At 47.8% G+C, this 20,487-nt stretch overlaps 1 protein-coding gene across 1 annotated transcript in view; it reads right to left on the bottom strand.

Annotated features, from left to right (window-relative positions):
• Positions 1-14,257, bottom strand: part of NAT8L (N-acetyltransferase 8 like) — a 28,130-nt gene extending 13,873 nt beyond the window's left edge. The window contains exons 1-2 of the mRNA XM_083862400.1: positions 13,425-14,257; positions 12,092-12,256 (exon numbers count right to left, since the gene is read on the bottom strand). Of these exons, the coding sequence (XP_083718526.1) occupies positions 12,092-12,256; positions 13,425-13,758 (499 nt within the window). The 5' untranslated portion in view covers positions 13,759-14,257. The remainder of the gene's footprint in view (positions 1-12,091; positions 12,257-13,424) is intronic.
• Between the last annotated feature and the right edge of the window lie 6,230 nt (positions 14,258-20,487).

The following is a 20,487-nucleotide window of genomic DNA, read 5'->3' as shown; positions in this document are numbered from 1 at the left end:
CCTGCCACAGTGCAGAAAAAGCACATATCAGGATATCCACTCTGGTGAAAGCCAACATTTTTCCACATCCCTCTCCCATCACATCAAAGCCAATGTGCCTTGGGTATTATTATACTGAGCTCCACTAGTCCAGACAGTGCTAGTCAAACTAGCACATTTATTTAACGTGGCAGTGCAAGAAAAATCCACATCCATAAATACACAAACATCTGTCAGGCTGGGCACAGACAATGGACATGTTGTGGATAAATGAAAATTACATGTGTAAACTTCTACGTCTCTAAAACTAAAAAAGAAAAAAAAACCCTTTGCCATGCATTCAGACTACCATGCCAGAACAAGCAGGCCAAAAAAGTCCCTAAAAAAGACTAATCCAGATCTCTTGTGATAACCATCTATCATCTCCTTACATCCCACATTCATGTGAGCCCCAGCCTCAATACCAGTCACAAGAGCTGGGGATTTGAAAGACATCTGTGAAATAACTTACTGGAGTGAGCAGGTAACAGGCCATGTCTCCTTCCATCAGGAAGACACATGGCAAATGAAGGACAGGCTGCTCAGGGCTAGTGAAAGCAGACACCTCCATACCTGCACCCTCAGCCTGAGGCACACTCATTCACAAAGGACCTGTGGAAAGGAGATCAACTTACAAACAGGAACAGCACTACAGCAACCAGAGCCAGAAGAGATACAAATCCACAGAAGACTGGGTAGACCTGCAGTATTTTGAGGATCTGTTGGATTGTCCCATCTACAAAGAACATTAAGCCGGTGTACACAGTATGAGGACAAGGCAGAATGAATATATCCAAGAGTAGGTTCACAACTACAACTCCTTTCTCAATGCACTAGTATTCCCTAACACATCATAAATTCATCTTGTAGGCAGCTGATAGTGCATACAGCAAAGCCAAGTTTTACCACCATTTATGTCACAGGTCTCCTGTAACTATCCAAAGAGCAATTGGACCTATACTGTCCTTAAGTACATGCTAAATTCCCAGTGAGAGACAAGGGATTTAAGCCCATGATTAAGTTAAACCAAATGCTCCACTCAATCTTTAAGCCAAACTGTCCCAAGAGTTCAGTCTCAGTGAATGTGGGGGGGTTATGTGAAGATTTTTTTTTTTAAATTTCACTGAAATCCTCTTTAGGTATTTCAGTTATCCATGAAAAATGTTCCCACTTCTCAAGAATCCCTGCAGATGCTTTGATGTTTTTCAGACTACTGATGGCTCAAAAAAAAGCCCCGTAAAACCCGATGATGTCTTATTCCCAAACAAAAATCACTGTCCGAGAGGCACAGCTTGATGTTATCCTCTGAACACTGACAGCTTCTGAAACCCCACCAGACGTAGATTTTCAGAGCCATTAAGTGAATCTAATTGACTTTACAAGCAGCAAAAGCTTGAAAATGTGTTTTACAAATGCCCCTTTTAAGCAGTTTGGATTTTTTTAAAAAAATAAATCTCTCATTAGCATCTCTATTGTACAATAACTTCTTCCCTCCTTGCTTTCTCTCTTCTTCAACAAATCCCACCGCTAACGATGTAATTCCACCAAGGAGGACTTTACCAGGATGCTCACTGCTGTTCAGCAGACAGCAGCCAGGTATCTGCCATGCTTTCTCACTAACCATCATCTGAATTAGCACTTGGAAATGGCAGGTGCTCAAAACCAGGCTGTTTTCAAAAGCTTCTCTTTGCAGTTCTACTATTTAACATTATTTTAAATTGGAAGACTACAGATTTAGGTCTTCCCTGGATTCCCACTAGAAGTGTTATACAGTGTTTCAGATGCTGTTATCTAGATCCAGGGAGGATGAACAGATTTGGCACCTCCAAAAAAAGAACAAAAACCCCTGAAAACCCAACCTCAGAAAATGAAGTGGTTTGGTTTAGGGTTTTTTTCTTGCACACTCTGACTGCAATAACCATTTTATATATGTCGTTAAAATGGAAAGAATTAGGTTTGTAAGAAAAGTCATAGGGGAAAAGATAAGTGGATACATCTGGAAATGAATGTGGGTCAGATGCTCTAAAGAAGGTGCAAGAAATGATGCTGGCAGTTCATTTGCCTTTAGGTAAAATGTTTTCCCCTCACCAGTGACACATGGGTTTGTGCACTGATGCACTGTTTTCAGCTTAGCAGACATAATATCCTCATACTGCTGACTTCTATTTATTTTCTCATCTTTGTTATTCTACCAGTGTCCTACGAAAAATAAAAAAAATAAATACTTGCACTCACCAAGCTAAATATCCACACAAACTAAGAAGAGAATAAAGTACATATACAATAAAATTAGGTAAAGGCACATAAATTAAAAAGTTTAATGGAAGGGGAAAATCAAATATACAGAGGGATCCTGGGTAGGGGAAATGGGAAATGCCAGAAGTGATGAGTGAAGTAAAAAGTAGACCAGATCAAGAATCACTGGAGAATTCAATACAGGGATGGACAAGAGAGCTGAGCAGAACTCAAAGGAATGCAAGTATTGCAGTTTGACCCAAGACTGGAAACGTGGGATACAGAACTGCTGTGCCAGGGGATGGAAGAAGGGAAAAAAAAATAACTCAAGGGATCATTAGTGATTATCTGATAGCTGTTGAAGAGAGTGCTGAGTGCAAGGTGCACTGAGAAGTTACTCATGATCAGACAGCTGGTCCAGCATCTCCCATTTCAATAAGCAGCACTAGCACAGAGCCCAAGAGTTATAACTGTAAAAAGCAAACAAACTTGCACTGCTGATGCTGGTTTCCAAGTCAGGATTCGAGCACACTGGCAAGGGAGAGTGGGAGCAGCTTGTTTAGCAATTACTGGTGATTGAGGGTAAATCCAGGCAAGCAGCTTAGTTAAAAATGCAGGTTTTTGTCAATGCAAAACAAATCACACATTCGTCCTGAATTCACCAAAGGTGGAAAATGAAAGGCAGAGCAAAGGCAGGCTGGCACAAACCCTGCGCAGAGCTCAGCCCCCAGCACTGCTGGCCAGGACACAGGCACACAGCTCAGTCCTCCAAGGATCACAGGGGAGGATGCCCCAGCAGCCAGGACTTCAGAAATTGACCCCTCAACACCACTTCTTCAACTCTTACACCAGTATAAAATACCTAAGTGTGTAATTCAAACAGGGCTGGGATGCCTGAAATCCCAGCACTGACTCAGTATAGATTTAACAGTGCCATGCAAAGTGGGACCTGCCTGAGCGGTAACAAACACTTAACCATCATGGCTCTGTCATGGTCAGTATTTTCTATGTACTTTGGTCTGACCTGTGCTTCTTAAGGAAAGCTGTAACAGCCAACCATTCAGTTTTGGGGTGAAAAAAGCATTACACCCCACACTAAACACAGATCCTTGCTTCATCATAGTGAAAAACCAGAGAGGGAGTAGTAAATCAGTTTAGTTTGGACCAAAACTATAATTCCTCTTACTTTCCAGTTCCTGAACTGAAAACCCCTTTTCTCACAAAACCTCTGGTTTTCAGTTTTGCCACTTGGATAACTCCTAGAAACAACGCATGAATTTTAAGTGACAAATATTACTCACTAGTTACAATTTCAAGCAGGACAGGCTGCAGTGGGACTAATACTTTGTATTACTCCATTAGCATTTACACTGTTGCAAATCCCATTTTCAATAACAATATCTCATGTAGCCACTTAAAAATACAACTGTAATACATGCTTCCCATTATCAATTTTGAAATGTCTCCTTTCACTCCCAGAAATCCCATTTTAAAGCAGAAGCCCAGCTTGTCACTAAGCCCTGGGAATCACAGGTCTGCATTTTAGAATTATCCTGTAGAAATATAGTATTTTTCTTTTTGAAAGAAACACTCTTCAAACAGTTATAGAAGATAATGAATGATACTGTACATGCTGTCATAAATTGTTAATTGATTGCTGAGGTCCAACAGGTCAACAGATGACTTAAAAGAATGACTCAAAGCCACCTGTAACAGATACCACAGCTTGTACTGGCTCTGACCAGAACACTATGAACTAATTTTTGATGCATCCTTAATAAAGGACATGTGGCTTCTTGGTGATTCCATGAGCCCCCCTTATCAAAACACACACACAAAAAAAAAAAACCCCAAACCCCCCCAACCCCTTTTATTTGGTTACAAGGAATAAACGTGTCAATGAAAACTAGGTAAGACATGCTGCTATCTTTGGATTTTCTTTAAGACTCCTTTCATTAGCCACCTGTCAGCATAACAAAACGATGCCTCAGCTTTCTACAGAATAGAAAAAAAAGTAAAAGAGAAAAAGAAAATCTAAAAATACACTTTGAAGCTCCCTGTTTTGCTGATGCAGAAAGTAACAACAAAGGCTCATACTTCCCTCAGCTCATCACCAGCAGATACCAGCAAAACACTCTCGGTCTTTCTTTTTGCTGTAGCCTGGAAGGCAGTAGCATCAAGTATGTGATTATTTGTAACAGATCCCCGGCACTGCATTACCAAAATAAAACCATGCACTCCGCAATACACCAGCAAACAACACTGAGAGCTCCCAGAGTCCTCGAGGGGCTCACGGCCTTCCCAAAAGTAATTCCCATCCTGAGGAATTAAATATAACCTGCCTGAATCAAGATTTAAACCTATAGAAAGAATTTTGGAAATCCACTCTGAAATTCAGGGAGATTTTGAATGGTTTGCCTTTTTGAAAAATCAGGCCATGTATTTAGATTTTTACATAAAACCAGTTATTTTTCAAAATATTTAAAGGTCTTCAAGTAGAGAGCAATCCCCAATGGCAATTTCTAAAGTATTAAGACCACTGGTGGTGCATATTGAGAGGCAACAACATGACCACACTCTTGGGTAATCCTAAGAGGCTGAATATAATAAACAAATATAACAATGTGAGAATAAGGTTTTTCAGTTCACATACCTACATCCAAAATTCGGTGTCAAGAGGGGATCAAAGCTTTGCAAACTCCTTTAAAACTCCTGCCGCTAGTCAGATACCAAACACAGAGCCTAAATTTAGGCTATTATGAAATCTTAACCTGAAACAAACTTTTGGGTAATTGTTTTAAATCTTGGCCATTCCTAATAAAGCAAGAGAAAGAAAAAGAGCTTCCAAAAATCCTTTATAAGAGTAATAAATTTGCATTTAAACTTGTGAACGAAATTCTGGAGTCAGAACCCATTCTGGTTTACTCACTAACAGTCCTGATAAATTGCATACAACCACACCAGAAAACATTTAACACTGGAGAAAACATAAAAAAAAAAAATTACTCAAAGCCCAGAACACCTGATGTCCCTGCCTCCTTCATGTTCCTTAGTCGCACTGTGGCTTGTTTGCTGGTCTTGAGAAGTCTGCTGTGCCTTAAAAAGCTACTGATGTTCAATTTACACAACTGGTTACCTCTTGTACTGAAGATGAATGACCAGCACTGGCATGTACTGAGGATTTTAAACACCTGCAGGTCGAGCTTCACAGTAGCATCAGTACCATTATATCCACCCAGTCATTACAAACACAGATGCATTAAGTGGTGGTCATGTCCATGAGGGACTGGCTACTTTTAGAGAGAATTCTTGAATGCATAGGAGAAAAAAATGGGCCATATTACTCTGCAAAATTTACTATAAAAACTATTTTCATCTAATTTTGACATGGGACTGTGCCAAACTTGTGGATCTAAAGGGAGAACTATTTTTATGTTATGGATACGCACATTGAGTAATGGGTTTGTTGCATATGTTCCTGCTCCTGTGATAAATAAACAGGAAGGGGGGGAAGCTGAAGCAGCTTGCCCATAAACATGTTTATTCCACTGGCTGTGGATGACACAGCCCTGAATCCAGACTGTTCCCCTCATCAGGCAACTCCAGTTTTCCTATGCTGGCCCTTTGCCGAGAGCATCGCTCTTCTAATTTGTATTACCTGAGGCCCTCTAAAGTGAGAGAAAAAAAAATTAAAAAAAAAAAATAATAATAAAAAAAAAATATATATATATATATATATATTTTTTTATTTTTTTTTTTTTTTTTTGTAAGGTAGAAAGTCCCTGCAGGCCCTCCAGTGGGTTGAGCAGAGCTGGTCCAAGTGGCTCAACACTGCAAGGGATCCAAGTTGTGTCACCTCCTGATCTACCCTAGCTCTTATCAGCAGGGCTGCAGCACTGGGCTGAGGTTATGCATTGTACTTGCTGCTGGGAGCAGGACAGCCCTTGGTTAGCTCTGGGAATTCAGGTGAGGGGGAGGAGCTGGTGCCAGCATCACTTTGCCTTGCTCACTGTGCCCATGCCCCACACCTGCAGGACAGAGCTGCCTCCAGATGGAAAAGCCAAGGCTCCAGCACAGCAAAATGAGGCAGCCACGAGTGATGGGGTGCCAGTGTTACAGAAGGTGAGTTTTGGGAGGCAACTCAACTCCAAAGACATTTTACATTATTCAAAACCAAAATATTTCAGCCCATTACAAATGCTGGACAAACCATATCCTTAACACTTGGAAACATGAGTTGTTTTTATCTTGCTTTCCAAAAAACTGCACTGGAGATGAGAGATGCCAAACCAGGCAGTTCCATGCTGCTAAGCTGTAGAAACCCAAAAGCAACAGTAGAAATTGCTGAGCTGAAGAATCCCTGACTGTCCCACCTGCAGGTCAGCTTTGGAAATACTTTGACAAAATACTTTTCACTATGAAGTATATGAGAAATCAGTAATCCTAATCTTATAGGATCTCTCTGCTATGGAGGTCCCATCCCTGGAAGCACTCTCATGGAATTGCAGAGGGATGCCAGCAGTGATATGCTCACAGGACAGACCCTCCTCTGCCCAAGGAGACCTAACTTCAGTTCCCAGCAGTGATAGGAAGCAGAGCTGGGAAACACCCAGGAGGAGATAAGGACACAGCCTCGCCCATGGGTTTCCCAGCCCCACACAGAACTCCACCACTCTACAAAGGGAAAGGCAAAATCGAAAATCCCAATACAAGACAGGCAGCTCAGGGGTTTGGCAGATACATGAGGTCAGGGCACTGCATAAGCCAGCAAGAAATGCTGCAGATAGGGATGCTTCAGATTCCAGCTGCCTCTTGGGCACCAGGAGTGGGGCAGGGCTCTCCAAAAACACATTCCTCCACCGGGAAGCAGCAGCCCTGAGCCCACTCCGGAGTCAGGTTAACTGAGCCTTTTCTTTGCAAGGCAAGAGCTGCTCTATTCTTTCCAAACAATGTTATCATTCGGCAGCTTCACTCCTGCTTATCTAGCAGCTTCAGCATTATCCAGAATGTAGAAGAACTGGGCTCTGTAGCTGCCCCTCTGCCCCGGGGGCTCAGTGGGGAGAAATACCCCCCTCCACCCCCTCTCTGTGTCTTTGGAAGGGTTTAGGCACGGCAGAGCAACCATAGCTCCAGGGCTGAGGATCTCCTCTCAGGGTAGACCCTGTATTTTCCCTGCACCCCACAAGTCACTGGTGCTCACCTCTGAGCCTCCCCGAGGTTCAGCACTTACGGAGCAGAGGTAGCAGGAGCCACACGACTCACAATCAGCTGTTCACCTTGCAAACATCATGCCAGAGGGAGAAAACTCACTGCCAAATGACCTGATGCAAGACAAATGCTTGCTTGTTATCCAGACAAACACCTCACTGCAGGAGCAGGACACTTCAAAAGGCAGAGGCAACAAACAGGATCTCACCTCCTTACAACCCAGCTCTGGACCCACCTCAACTGGTGTCCTTCTGGCAGAGGGACATAATCCCAGAACCTCTGCCAAGAAGGGCAGGACATCCCCTCTTTGAGCTCAGCTGAGGAACGTGCCACCCAGGAGCAGCAGAAATTGAACCCTAATGAGCCATCCCCCTGCAGCCCCTCTTCCTCAGGGCCCTGTCCCCCAGGGAGGTCGGGATATCTGTGCAGGCTCTTCACGTGCACTGTCGCATACAGGGGACAAAGGGCAGCAGGACAGGAAGGCTCTGCTCACCCCGGATGGAGGCAGGAGGGCAAACTCTGCATGAAGCAACCAGAGGTGCCTGCCCACCCACAGAGCGAGAGCCGGAGCTGTGCAGCCGCTGCCACAAGCCCCAGCACTCAGCTGGTGTGGCTGATGTGACCCACACCTCCTGCAGCAGCACCCCAGCTTCTGCTGCTGCACCACGCCAGGCAGACACCCTCAACACTCCACCAGGTGCTGCAGCCTCAGCTCTCCAGGTCACCCATCTGTGCTGTCTGTCCATCCTTCCCTGCAGCTCTGGGCGCCGTGATTCAGCCACCGAGCTTGTCACCGGTCCCCAGAACCCTAACAAAGGCCAGCTGCCACCACCACCACCAGGTCAGGTATGCACACCCTTCTGCAAATCCTGCCAGGACTGCCAGCAGCAACTCCTCAAACAACCACAGAGAGACACGGAAATTCATCAGCCAAAGCCCCAGCTGCAGTCGCCTCGGGGTGCAGCAGTTTTAGGTTGGACACAAGGAGTCTTGGTTTCCACAAGCTCTCCAGCTGAGACCTCAGCCTCATAAGAATCTCTCTAACACACCAACCACTGCAAAAAAACATACAACACAACCAACTGGGACAGAAGCTTGAAGAGACACTGTAAAATTGATTAGTCATCAAAATCATCACACCATAAAAGACGCTCCAGCTGTGCTCATCTTTTTTGTCTGGATAAATGCAAGAGGCAGGGCTCTATTTAAAATTAATTCCTTTTTTTTGGTTGGTTTTGGTTGGGGTTTTTTGTTTACTAGAACTTGTTACTCTGGTTGACAATTAAGCCCATTATCCAATTCCTTTATTTTTCACCATTCCAGTAGTCTTTTTTCATAGCCTTTGAAGAAGGAAAAAAATGGAAAGGTAAATTCCAATAAGTGCTATTTTAAAATGAAAAATGTGAGTTTAAAAAGAGCTCAGGAAGGTGTTTGAACCATTCAACCTCCTGTTTTAAGACCCCAGCACACATTCAACACAAACAACTCCTTCCACATTGAAAGCAATTTCAAGTCTCACTGCTGTGTACAAGCTCCAAGCTAAGCACTGGCCCAAACGTTCTGCCAGACCCTTGGCAAAAGTGTAGGAGGGCAAGAGAAAACAAAGATTTAAATTTTGGCTAGCGTACTTCTGCAAAATCACTGTCAGCACATATTTTTCAGTTCATACAAAACCCAGCAGAGGAAAATTCAAACAATAACTAACTTGGAGACAAGAGGTTCAAAAAACTGCAGAAGAAAAACCCTAATATGGTGTAACTCATGGAATTGTTCAACACTAATCATTAACCTGGGTGCTCATGGTATCCCACTGCAAACCAGGTCCTTTTGGCTTGGTTATAAAACTGACCCACATGTTTTGTGGATGCTTCCACAATACCACCAAGAATGATCCATTTTAATAGTTAAAACATCCCCTCACTGTAGAAGCCTGCCTTACCAGAGGTTATTTGCTGTAGATACTCTCTACAACAGTGCCCCAGCCCTGAGTACCACACAAAGCTGGCTGCAAACAACAAGTTTGGTGCTTGGGTGTCTTGGATTCCAAGGGCAAAAACCTCAGCAAAGCTGCAACCAACATCTTTATCCAGGACCTTAAGACCATGTCCCAGTTCTACCTTTGCATTCATCACCCTGAGAAACAGGAATTCATAACCGACCACAAAAATGCTCCCTTCCTCTTTTTTCCATGTTGAGAAAAAAAAAAATCAAGGAAGAAAACATGGATTCTCTAAAGCAGGAGCAGAAAGTTGCCTGGTCATACTTCCAGGCCAAGCTGCAGTTATATCAGGTTGGGTTTAACTTGTCTAACCAAGCTCTGGCCATCTCCAGCCTCTCTGGGACCCCATCCCCACACCCCATTGCTCTTGCTGTGACCAGCTCTTCCCTTAACACCTCACTGAGAAAGCTCTCAGAAATATCTCAGCTGCAGCAATACAACGAGCCCTTGTCATTCCCACTGCAATAATTTCTGCCTGGGTGTTAATTTGTAAACTAGGCATATAAAAGACAAACTTGGGGCTTGAATTCGTTTTATTGCCATTGTTCTGTCCTTTGGGTGGGACGGGCAATGCCAATGGGGCACATTGCTGCCTTCCTTGGGTTTTCAGCCAGCCAGCCTCCAAAGTGCACAAAACTCTGGGATTTTCTAGGATGACTGTATTTTTACTGCTACTCTAGAGGAAAAAAATCCACCAACTGCATTTTTGGAGGAAACAGGAGCAAACCACTGGATTCACACCTTGTGCACAGCTACACCAAATAACACCACGTGGATTCATGTCACAGGGATGGTGCTGGTTCCAATCCACAGGCACTCTTCTCCTTCCCCACACCCCAAAGCCTCTCTGGTCCCTTTATCCAGCACCACTATCATCAAGAATCTTTAACAAGCACCAACAATCCCATAAATCTGCTTTTTATGGCATGGTAGAAGCCTAATTACATGATTAAATTCTGTCAAAAATTAAAGCCCACGCACTTGCTCTAAAATTGCAATTAGCTCTTTCAGGTACCAAATAAAAGCAATGCTAACATTTCAAAGACATGTTGGCAACACAGCTGAAGCAATTCACATTACAGATCCTAAACAAATCGAGGGCATTACTTTGAGTCACTTTCCTTTATTTTTTGTGTCTGCTAGTGTTATAAATACAGGGACTGTGATCCCTCTAAATTTTGACCACGCAAGTCCTGAGCATTAACAAGCTAAGCAGCTCTAACACCTATTAATTCCATATTACACGCTTTTATTCTACTGGAATCTTCTGATGTTTTCTCCAGCATAATACTTTGCTAGGCCTGACTACAGAGGTGCAGAAACATTTTGCTATGAACCCTTTTATTTCTGTGACACCACCTTTAATGAAGATTGAGCTTTTTAAATACAAGTCACACACCACTTAATTTTTACAAAAACAAGCCCTGTAAATGAAACACACCCTGTGTGTAAGATGGGACAAGATCTGTGTAAGATATGCACTATGATGGAAAGAGAAAGATAAATTAAGCTAGTTAATGATTTTTGTAAGAGAAACAACATTTTAGCAAAATATAACATTGCGTATTAGAAGTGAGGGAAGGTTTGTGGCTATTGCACTTCTAGCAGTTCTCTAGAAGTGTCCAGGGAGAGGTTTGTCACACCTGGGGAACAGGAATGATACAGCAAATGATACAGCAAAAACTTGGTCACATGGGAAAACAACACAGTAGGTACCCAAGAAGAAAGCAGGTACCCCAAGAGGATGGAACTAAGGTGGGATACCGTCCTCACCTTGCTTTTCCAGCTCATCACTAGCACTCTGCAACCACCAAAAGCAAACCTCAAACCCCAACTGACTGCCCAGGGATCCCCCTGCTCTTGTCCTCAATATGGATGTGTGCCTACAAAAGGGAAATAGCACCTGACAGGTTCTAAAGAGACTTTTTTTTTATTACGTAAGTTATTTTTTACAGCTTAACAAGGTAATATTATCAGTAGATATTGTATTTTTAATTATATACATATCTGTAACAAAGGAATGAACCCATATTAGGGCAAGCTTATGTGGCAGCAGCCCTTTACATACCTGATCCATGCCTCTTCCAAAACACCTGCATTAAGGAATGTTCCTGAATGACATGGGAAAACGGGCTCAAGAGCTAAAACGGGCTCCTCTGAGCATTTGGGCTGAAAAGCCTTTCATCTCCCTCTCCTCCTGCTGAGCCAATACCAAATACATGGAGCAAAGAAACACCAAGCTCAAGATGCAAGGGCTGGGATGGACACAGGCTGCAGTGAATAACACACATTCTCCATCCTCAGTGTCCCCAAGCAGCCTCAGCCCGGTCCCCGGGGTGGCTGTGGGACCCAGCAGAGCTCCAGGGTGGGCAGAGGCTGCCTGGGATGACGAGGCACTTGGGGGAGGGGGAGCAATGAGAAAAAAAAATTAAAATCAGCAAAAAAAACCACCCCAAACCAAACCAAAACCAGAGATGGCTTTGTGCCTGGTGTGGCTAAAGAGCTGCATTCTGGCGACTTTTGAGCCTGCTCAGTGCTGCTGACAGGAGGAAAAGGCGCCAGCAGCAGGGAGCAGCCATGTTCCCCAGCAGGCTGGGGGAAGGAAGGCTCCCTCAGGGAATTCGTACTCACCTGGCGGTTTCATGTAATATTGCTCAATATCGGACATGTCCGTGTGCAGCGCACAATCGAGATAGTGCAGGATAACTTTTCTACTGAAGTAGTACCTCATGCCCATCAGAAAGATGGGCAAACAGCAGGTCAGCAGGAAGGACTTGGTCACAACAAAGCACATTACTATGGAGATAAGGAAGAGAAATAAACGACACCTGTCAGAAAAGAGAATTTAGTGTTGATTTCGGAATACAAACTCATTACAAAAATAAATCAAAAAAAAAACAAGCACAGTCAAAATATACATTTGCAGTTACACACACGAGTCACGCTCTCGAGATTATCGTGTTAAGAAGGGACGGCGTATCGCGACGAGATAACCCGGAGAAGTTTATGAGGAGCCGGTGCGGGGGATGCCGCCAGGCCACGGCCGGGCCCAGGACCCCTCCGGAGCGGGGCCGTGCGGACCCCCGCGCCCCTCGCTGTCCCCGGGCGGAGGAGCCGATTGCGGGCACCGCTCCGCAGCCATGTGTTCGCCACTGCGGCAGAGCTATTTCCATCGGCACCGGCTCCCAGGGCAGCCACCCTGCCCCTGCCCATCCTGGGGGCTTCTGCGGGTGTCTGTGAGCCGGCGGTTCTCTCCGGCACGGCCCGGAGCCCCCGCTGGGTCCCCCTGCTCCCCAACGCCTGCCGGGGTCCCCCTCCAGCGCGGGGTCCCGTCCTCCCGCTGTCTGGGCCATGGGGTGCGACCAGCCCGCAGCCCCCGGGGGCAGGAGACCCCCCCCCACAGCCCTCTCGGGGCGGGGGGCACGCAGTATGAATCACCGGCACGGGGAGGGGACACCTTGCAAGTGCTATTTCTGGGCATTTAACTCGGGGAGGGGAGGAGAGCCCGCGGCTCGGGGCTGCTGCATGGGCACCCCCTTCCCACGCCGGGGGGAACCGGGGGCCGCTCCACGGACGGGCCCGGCCGTCTCCAGGCAACGCCGGCACGCCGGGCCCCCCTCGCCGGGCTGCGCGGGGGCGGCCAGGGCGCGGAGCGCTCCGCTCCCCTCCGCGCCCCCCTCCCCGAGCCCCGCCATCACCGGAATGACCGATCTACCCTCAGCCCTCCGCGGCTCCCCGCCCCGAACCCCCGCGCAGGTCGCGCATCCCCGGCGGCGCAGGGCTCCCCTCCCCGCCCGCCCGTGCCCGCCGCAGCGCTGCGGCTCCGCGGGGCCCCGCTCGATGCTGCGGCGCTTCCCCGGCCGCACCGCGCCCGCGGGTCCTCCCGCCCCTCCGACCATCTTGGGAAGACCCACGGCGGCGAATGAACCCGGCGCCCCCTCCCCAAAAGGGAGCGGATACTCACCCGCCAGCAGCCCGTAGAGCAGCTGAGTGAGGGGCTGCTGCTTCAGCCCCCTGAACGCCGTGTTGGGGATTCGCTCCATGATCCCCTCGTAAAAGATGCGGCGCACCACCTCCTGCTCGGAGGGGTGGAATTCGCGGATATAGACATTGTCGCGCCTGGGGTCTTCTTTAGGTGGGGTGAGGGGAGGTGGGGGTGAGGGAGGGGAGCCCGCCAAAGAGGGCCACATCTGGGAGGAGGAAACAATGATCGTGTCTTTTTTGGATCCCGGGATTGATTCATGATCTTCCGCCACAATCTTGGTCTCACAAACCATCTTGGGAGACAGACAATGCATGCAAACCGGCCGCGGGGAGGGGGCGAGGAGAAAAAAACGGGAGGGGAGGTGTCAGAAAATTAACAAAAAAATAAGCTTTAAAAAAAAAAAAAAAAAAAAAAAAAAAAAAAAAAAAAGGAGAAAGGGGAGGGGGAAGGAGCGGGGCGCGGAGCCGGCACGGAGACCCGCGGGCAGCGGCGCAGAGCAGCGCGGCCGGGCGGTACGGGAGGAAGGAGCCCCGCTGCATTTTGGAGAGGCATTTATAGGGCGGGGGGGCCGCGGGTCCCCGGGGTCCTAGAGCCCCCCGCATTGGCTGCGCGGGGTCGCCATGTGATCGGGGGGGCGGGACACCTCCCCTCGCCCCCCCATCCCTGCACCGCCCCTTGCAAATTACTACGGCGCGGGGCTGCGCGGGGAGCCGGGGCCGCGCATCCCATCCCTGCCCGCAGACACCGGCGCACGCGGAAGGGGGTTATTAATTAAATATTTATGTGTCTCTGTATCTACTGCGAACGCACTGTGCGCTCAGCAGCTCTCTGGAGTGGGCGCTGCGGGAGCGCGGAGCCGCGGGGAGGGAGGGCGGGCCGAGAGGCTCCGCACCGCTCCCGGGGGACTCCGCACCGCTCCCGGGGGGCTGCTCCGCCGTGAGCCCCTCTCCCCGGGGGCGCGGAGCTCCGCGGAGCGCGCTCCAGCCCCGCCATCCCGCGCGGAACGGGCCGGGAGCTGCAGCCGCGCGGCCGCCGGCTCGTCCCAAACCCGAGTAAATCCCCCTGCCCATCCCTCGGCGCCCCCCGGTCAGTAACTTTTCCTGCCGTGCCCACGCCACTGCGCGGCCGGCCCGGCCACCTCCGCGCCCCTCCGCGGGGGGGTGAGGAGAGATGTAGGGGGAGGGGGGATGCGCAGGGAGGAGGACGGGCTCCTCCTCTTCGCAGGACCCGAAAAGCTTCGGCCTCTCCCGGTTGGAACCGGCCGGCATCTGCCCGAGGCATGCGCCGTGCGCGGCCGGTGCAGGGACGGGGCTGGGCGGGGGATGCTGGGCGGGGACACGGGAGGCCCCGGAGCCCCCCAGTCCCGTGAGGTGCATCCCCTGAGAGCTTCCTCTGCGCCTCCCCCTGCCCGGTGAGAGCCCCCAGCCGTAGCAGCTGCGCGTCTCCTCAAACTTCACCTGTGCACCCCCCTGGGACTTACAAGCCCTGCGAACCTCAGCCGTGCCTTCACCTGCGAGGTGCACCCATAGACCCCGTGAAAGTTTCCTCTGTGCCTCCTGCTCCGGTAAGGTGCTCCTGTGCACCCCCCGTGCAGTCATCTCTCGTTAACATCCCTGTGTCTCCCTGGCAGGTGCACGTGTGAGGTGCACCCGTACGCCCTCCCTGCAAGTTTCATCCCTGCGTGTCCTGGGAGATGACTCTGCCGTCAGGGAGTGTGGCTGTGTCACTGGAACTCTGCGGGATTTGCCTTCTCGGAGCTCCCAGGCTACGCTTTAGTCCTCAGGAAAATGCAGTGACTGGATCTTTGCTTCAAGCTAAAGCTCGATTTCACCGTGATGATTTCATAGTGGTTTCAGTGCTTCAGTTTTCTATTAAAAATAGTTCAGGAGTATGAGAGAAGGGAAGGAGAAGGTTTAGATAAGGACTTGGAAGCCTTCCCGCCCAGAGGAGTGGTGCCAGCACCCCACAGGCTTGTGCTGCATTGGACATCCCCGATGAGAAGCTGCTCCTGGGATGGCTGTGGGACCTGCTCGTGGCCAGGCACTGCAGCGCTGCCAGGCTGCTCGAGCTCCCGCAGAGTTCCCCTTCCTAACGAGCACCGCCTGCAACTGCAGCCGGAGCAACCCCCAGCTCCCAAAGCCTCTGTCTGCGCTGGAGATTAAAATACGGGATTATAAAAGGCATCATGGCACAGGTACAATAGTGGATGAGTTGGCCAAAAGAGCATCTCCTGCTCAAAAGTGGGGACTCCCGTGGGAGCGAGATCACCCCATTGAGGAGAGGCAAGGCACATGGCACCCCTGCATCCCCCCTAAAAGCTCATCTCATCAAGGAAGGAGCAGTTGGGTACCTCCTTCACTTTGGGAGCCCCAAATTCACCAGCACAAACAATCAGTGGATTGGGGGGGTGGGTGGGAAGGAAGGCTGAAAAAATCGGGGCAATGTTTGCCTTTGTAGTCTGAAAGCTTTGGGCCAAAGGTAGGAGGTTGCTGTTTTGGAAATATAATTAAGATAATTCTTAGTTCCCACATGCCTGGGTTAAGCAGACATTTATTTTCGTTTCATCCTTTCTAGTCAGATGCATTCCTTATTTATGAAATTACTACAGTAATAAAAACAACTCATTCCTTTATATATACACACACACAACCTATTGCAGTTATGTAACAGCCAAAGGAGCTCCCAATTCTGGGCTATGGACCTGAGTGTTTGCAGATTGAGTTATCTTTAGAAAAGCACTAAATACTTGTTTACTATTTATGCTGCTTCATTTGAGTATCTTATGAGCAGTAATTAATATCTCCTGTTCCCCTGAGGTAAGGGAGTATCATCCTTGGCCACAGCAAGGGAACTGAGGCACAGAGGGATGCAGTGATTTGTGCACCATCATGCAGTGACTCAAAGAAGACACAAAGCACTGGACCAGATTTCCTGAGTCTTTCCTCACTGTATGAATGTCAAACTTTGCCTTTATTATCACAAAGCCAGAATTCAGCTTTCTCTGTAAACAGGGGTGAAGGGGAGGTTCTGGGGGTGCTGCACTATGGGGAGAAGAGAAGGAGGAGCTGAAAGCTGTGACTGACCGAAGCAAATGTCAGTGAAAATTAAGGGCCTCTCTGAAATCAATTGCAAAAGCCAGTCAGGTTCACAGACGGCAGATTTGGGTCCTTGGAATGAAAAGGATATTGTTAACAGCAGCTTGCTGGCAAGGCAACTGCTCTGCCAGGAGCTTTTGGTCTTTAAGAACACAGTTGTCATCCCAAGTCACTGAGGATTTTACTCTTGAGTTTACTTCTGCTCCTTCAGGACCTGAGGGTAAATCTCCCACATGCCATGACCGACTGCTGAACCTCACGGATAGAACTAATTTAATTAAGATGGACAGTTTAAAGTTTGAATGTCGTGCCAGTGCTCTCAGAAGCTCTTGTTGCTCAGTGTAAAACAGGAGATTGTACAGATGTTTGATCCATTGGTACGTTGGGGAAAAAGCCTGGGATAATGAGGGCAGGCTGTGTGACTCTGGGGGCTGAGGAGGTTTGAGTATTATAGTAAGAAACATGCTTTGCCTTCAGCAGGTCTGCTTTAGGCTGACTTTGCTTTCGATTAGCACATCAAACCAGTAAGCCTTGGAAATGCCATTATTTATCCTTCCCAAATCAGCAGTTCTCATCTTGGGTCAAGGGGAGTCACTCCCTCTCATGAGCCCTAGGAAACACCCAGCAAATGTAGACCAGAATTACCAATTCCCCTGCTGACAAGATCATGCCCTGCTCTTTGTCTGAAATTTTAGGTTTTCTGTCCAACCCTGGGCTTTCCACGATTTGAAACATCTTCCAACCAGATTTTACAGTAACTCTGGAAGCAGTGGAATCTATGTGATTGCAAATCAGGGAAACAATTCAGGAAGAGCAGTTGCTCTCCCAAAGCACCTATACCTAAGGAGTGGGGAACACCAAGGCAGGTCCCCTGCAAACCTCCGTGACCCACTGCTCTGTGTCTGCTGGAAAAGGAGAGGTCCTGCTGGCTCTTCTGCAAAAGCTGCAAGCAGCCACAATTCTTTGCTCATCAGCGGCTGTATCTATCAACCTCAGCAATTAACTGGTTGACAGCAAAAGCTGCCCCAGGTTATATTAATGCAGTGATTCCGGAACAGCTCATCCCAGCAGGATGAAGCTGTCTATCAGGGGTGGCTCCCACCCTGTCCTTTGCAATGTCTCCATCAGTGAGCAGGGGAGAAGATATTCAGGTTTAAAGATCTTCTCAACTGCCTCCAGGTTCTCCTTCAACCTAACCTGGACCTTGGTAATTTCAACTGCTTTTTCCACGCTCGACCCAAGATGCCTGGAGCAGGCTGAGCACCCCCAGCACCTCTGGATGTTTGGTCACAGCGACCTCCCACCCTCCTGCTTTGCTGGGCTGGGGAAAAAGTAAAAGCCTCTTTCTTGACTGCAGATATGCATATGAATGTGAGGCATTTGCCTAATAAATATCTTCCCAAAGGGGGATTAATTAGCATCCCAAGGTTTTCTCTTTGCACTCCCTCTATCTGCAGCAGCTCTGCAGCACCTTCTCTTAGGGACGCTGGTTTCCTGCTGAGACCGTCTTGGTGTTGTTGGCCTCTTTTCCACTGCACAGACCCCCAGGGCTGAAGATTCACAAATCTTCTGCTCAGGAGCCAACACTGGCAGCAGCTCCCGTGCTGTGTGAGTGTCTGGCAGTAACCACACACACATCCTGATCCTGCCATCCACTGTGACCTATCACAGCCATGATGAAGGGCTCCCTTCTTCCCTGTGTGTCGGGGTGCTGTGAGTAAGTCACTATAAAACCTGACATGCTGAATTATTTCCAACTGGTAAAAATCCATGAATTGGTAACCAGGGCTAGAGGTGGGATCTGCTGACACACACAGATCTCTGCTGGTGTTGGAGCTGGCTGGCTTTTGCTTTGGGCACAGCAAAGTGGGAAAACAGGCCTCTTTGGAGTCACAGAGCCTCACAGCCCAATGTGGATCTCAAATAGATCTAATGAATCATGTGCTAAAAGCAGTTGAGTTTATATGTAAAACGGAGTTCAGGGTGACTAGCTCAGCTGTGTAAGTCTCCCCGGGGGATCTCTGAAGATTAATCTCTTCCTACAACTTTTTTGGGCTGAAAGAATTTTGTGGGTTGTGAATTAAATACAAATGTTTCCCAAACAGTGTGCACGCCCACGGCTGGCTTTATCCTCTGTCGAATGGGGATTTTGGAACTTGCATGTACATTTAATGTACAATAACATCTATGTTGAAGAAACCCCAGTTCGTTCCAGATCAAAGCAACATTAAAATCTGAGCTATGTAGCAATTAGAGATTTATCTAGAGTATCTCAGTGCAGCCATAACAAATACTTTAAAGGAAAGAAGTGTTCAAGGCCAGCGTGAATGGGGCTTTAAGCAACCTGGTCTAGTGGAAGGTGTCCTTGCCCATGGTAAGGGATTGGAACTGGATGATCTTTAGGGTCCCTTCCAGTCCAAACCATTCTATGAAGATTTTAAGCATCATCATTTAAGGAGTAGTATTTTCTGACACTGGATATGAAGTCCTGGGGAGACAACATATCTTTCTTCCTTATAATATTTTTTTGCTGCAAGCTTAGATTTTATTTATTTTTTTTTTAAAGGTTGGGGTTTCCCCCCAAATGTTAGCAGATACTTTCACTTCAATTAGCTGCAGGAGACAGAGCTGTGCAAGCAGACCAAGCTCCATGATGTGTAGGGGAGGCTGTCCAGGGGCTGTGTTGGGAGCACGAGGCCATGAAGGAGGGAACAGGAGACGTGTCCTGAGAAAAACTGAGAGCATGAGAGCTCTTATGCATGTAGGAATAACACAGGTGGTGTTAGCCAAGAAATACTCATTTCTTGGGGTTTTCATTGCACCTTCTTTATAAACAAGAAGCACCGCTTTGGAAAATTACCTTCCTCCACAGTCAGTTCCTTCTTTTGCTGTAAATAACCTCCAGCCACCTGAATTTTGGCTACCTGCTTGGGTCAGCAGGGTAGCACTATTACAAAATCTGCTGTATCATGAACAACTCTGTCAATGTGTATCCATCTTTGCTAAGGAAGAAGGGGAGAACATGAGGTTAATGACTGTACTTTTGACCAACAGCTGTTTTGCTGGTGTTTTAAACAATGATTGTTTTAACTAACGATCACCAAAGTACAACTGTAGCTTTATGATGGGACTTGGATGAGTAGCATCCTATTTGCTCTCCACACAGCAGGCACTGCAGCCTGACAGCAGGCAGGGGGGAAGGAGTTTGAAGAGGACCAAGAAGAGGTTAAAGGAAAACAGGAAAAAATTGGAGCAGAGAAGCTATGAGGATATATTCTGTAGCAAGGACAGTAAAATTAGATGTCAAACCAACCATGGGTAAAAAAATCTCAAAATACTACTACTAAATGCCCTGGTTCAAAATGAGCTCTGCAATGATAAAGCAGAAAAGATGTGGCAAGGTTACTTGAAGTTTTTCTGGCTACATTTGAGAGTCAGTTCTGCTGCTGAGCAAAGGAAAGTCACATTTTCAGCTTGGCCTGCAAGGCTGCCCTGTAACTGCTTGCAAGGTCCAGCAAATGCCCCAACTCCTCCAAAAGCAATGGGTGTGTAGCCTCGGGGGAGGCAATATAGATCATCCTGTGTATGGGTTGGGCTCATGTCAGAACTGACTTTACACTGGTTTTTCCAGTACTTCATCTAGGCTGGGATTTTTCTTTCCTTTCACAATGCCTCTCAGTAAGGAGCTGAGGCAAATTTTCAGGTATTTCCAGTTTTCCTGCTCAGTGATGCCTCCAGGCCACACTGCTGCAAGACATGGACCACAGATCCCCTTCCCCCTGTACATGGGGTGGGGGGACACTCACTCCAGATGACACAGAGACCTGGGCTCCTTCTGGAGAGGCAACACCTATCACAGAGAGAGGCATCTGACTGATCCCCCCTTCTCTGTCTGGAGGACCTCAAGTTCTTAAAATCACACTTCCCACAGCTTCCTGATGCTTTGT

Source organism: Zosterops lateralis, assembly GCF_965231275.1.
Source record: "Zosterops lateralis genome assembly, chromosome: 5".
NCBI lineage: Eukaryota > Metazoa > Chordata > Aves > Passeriformes > Zosteropidae > Zosterops > Zosterops lateralis.
This window is presented reverse-complemented; position numbering and strand designations above follow the sequence as displayed.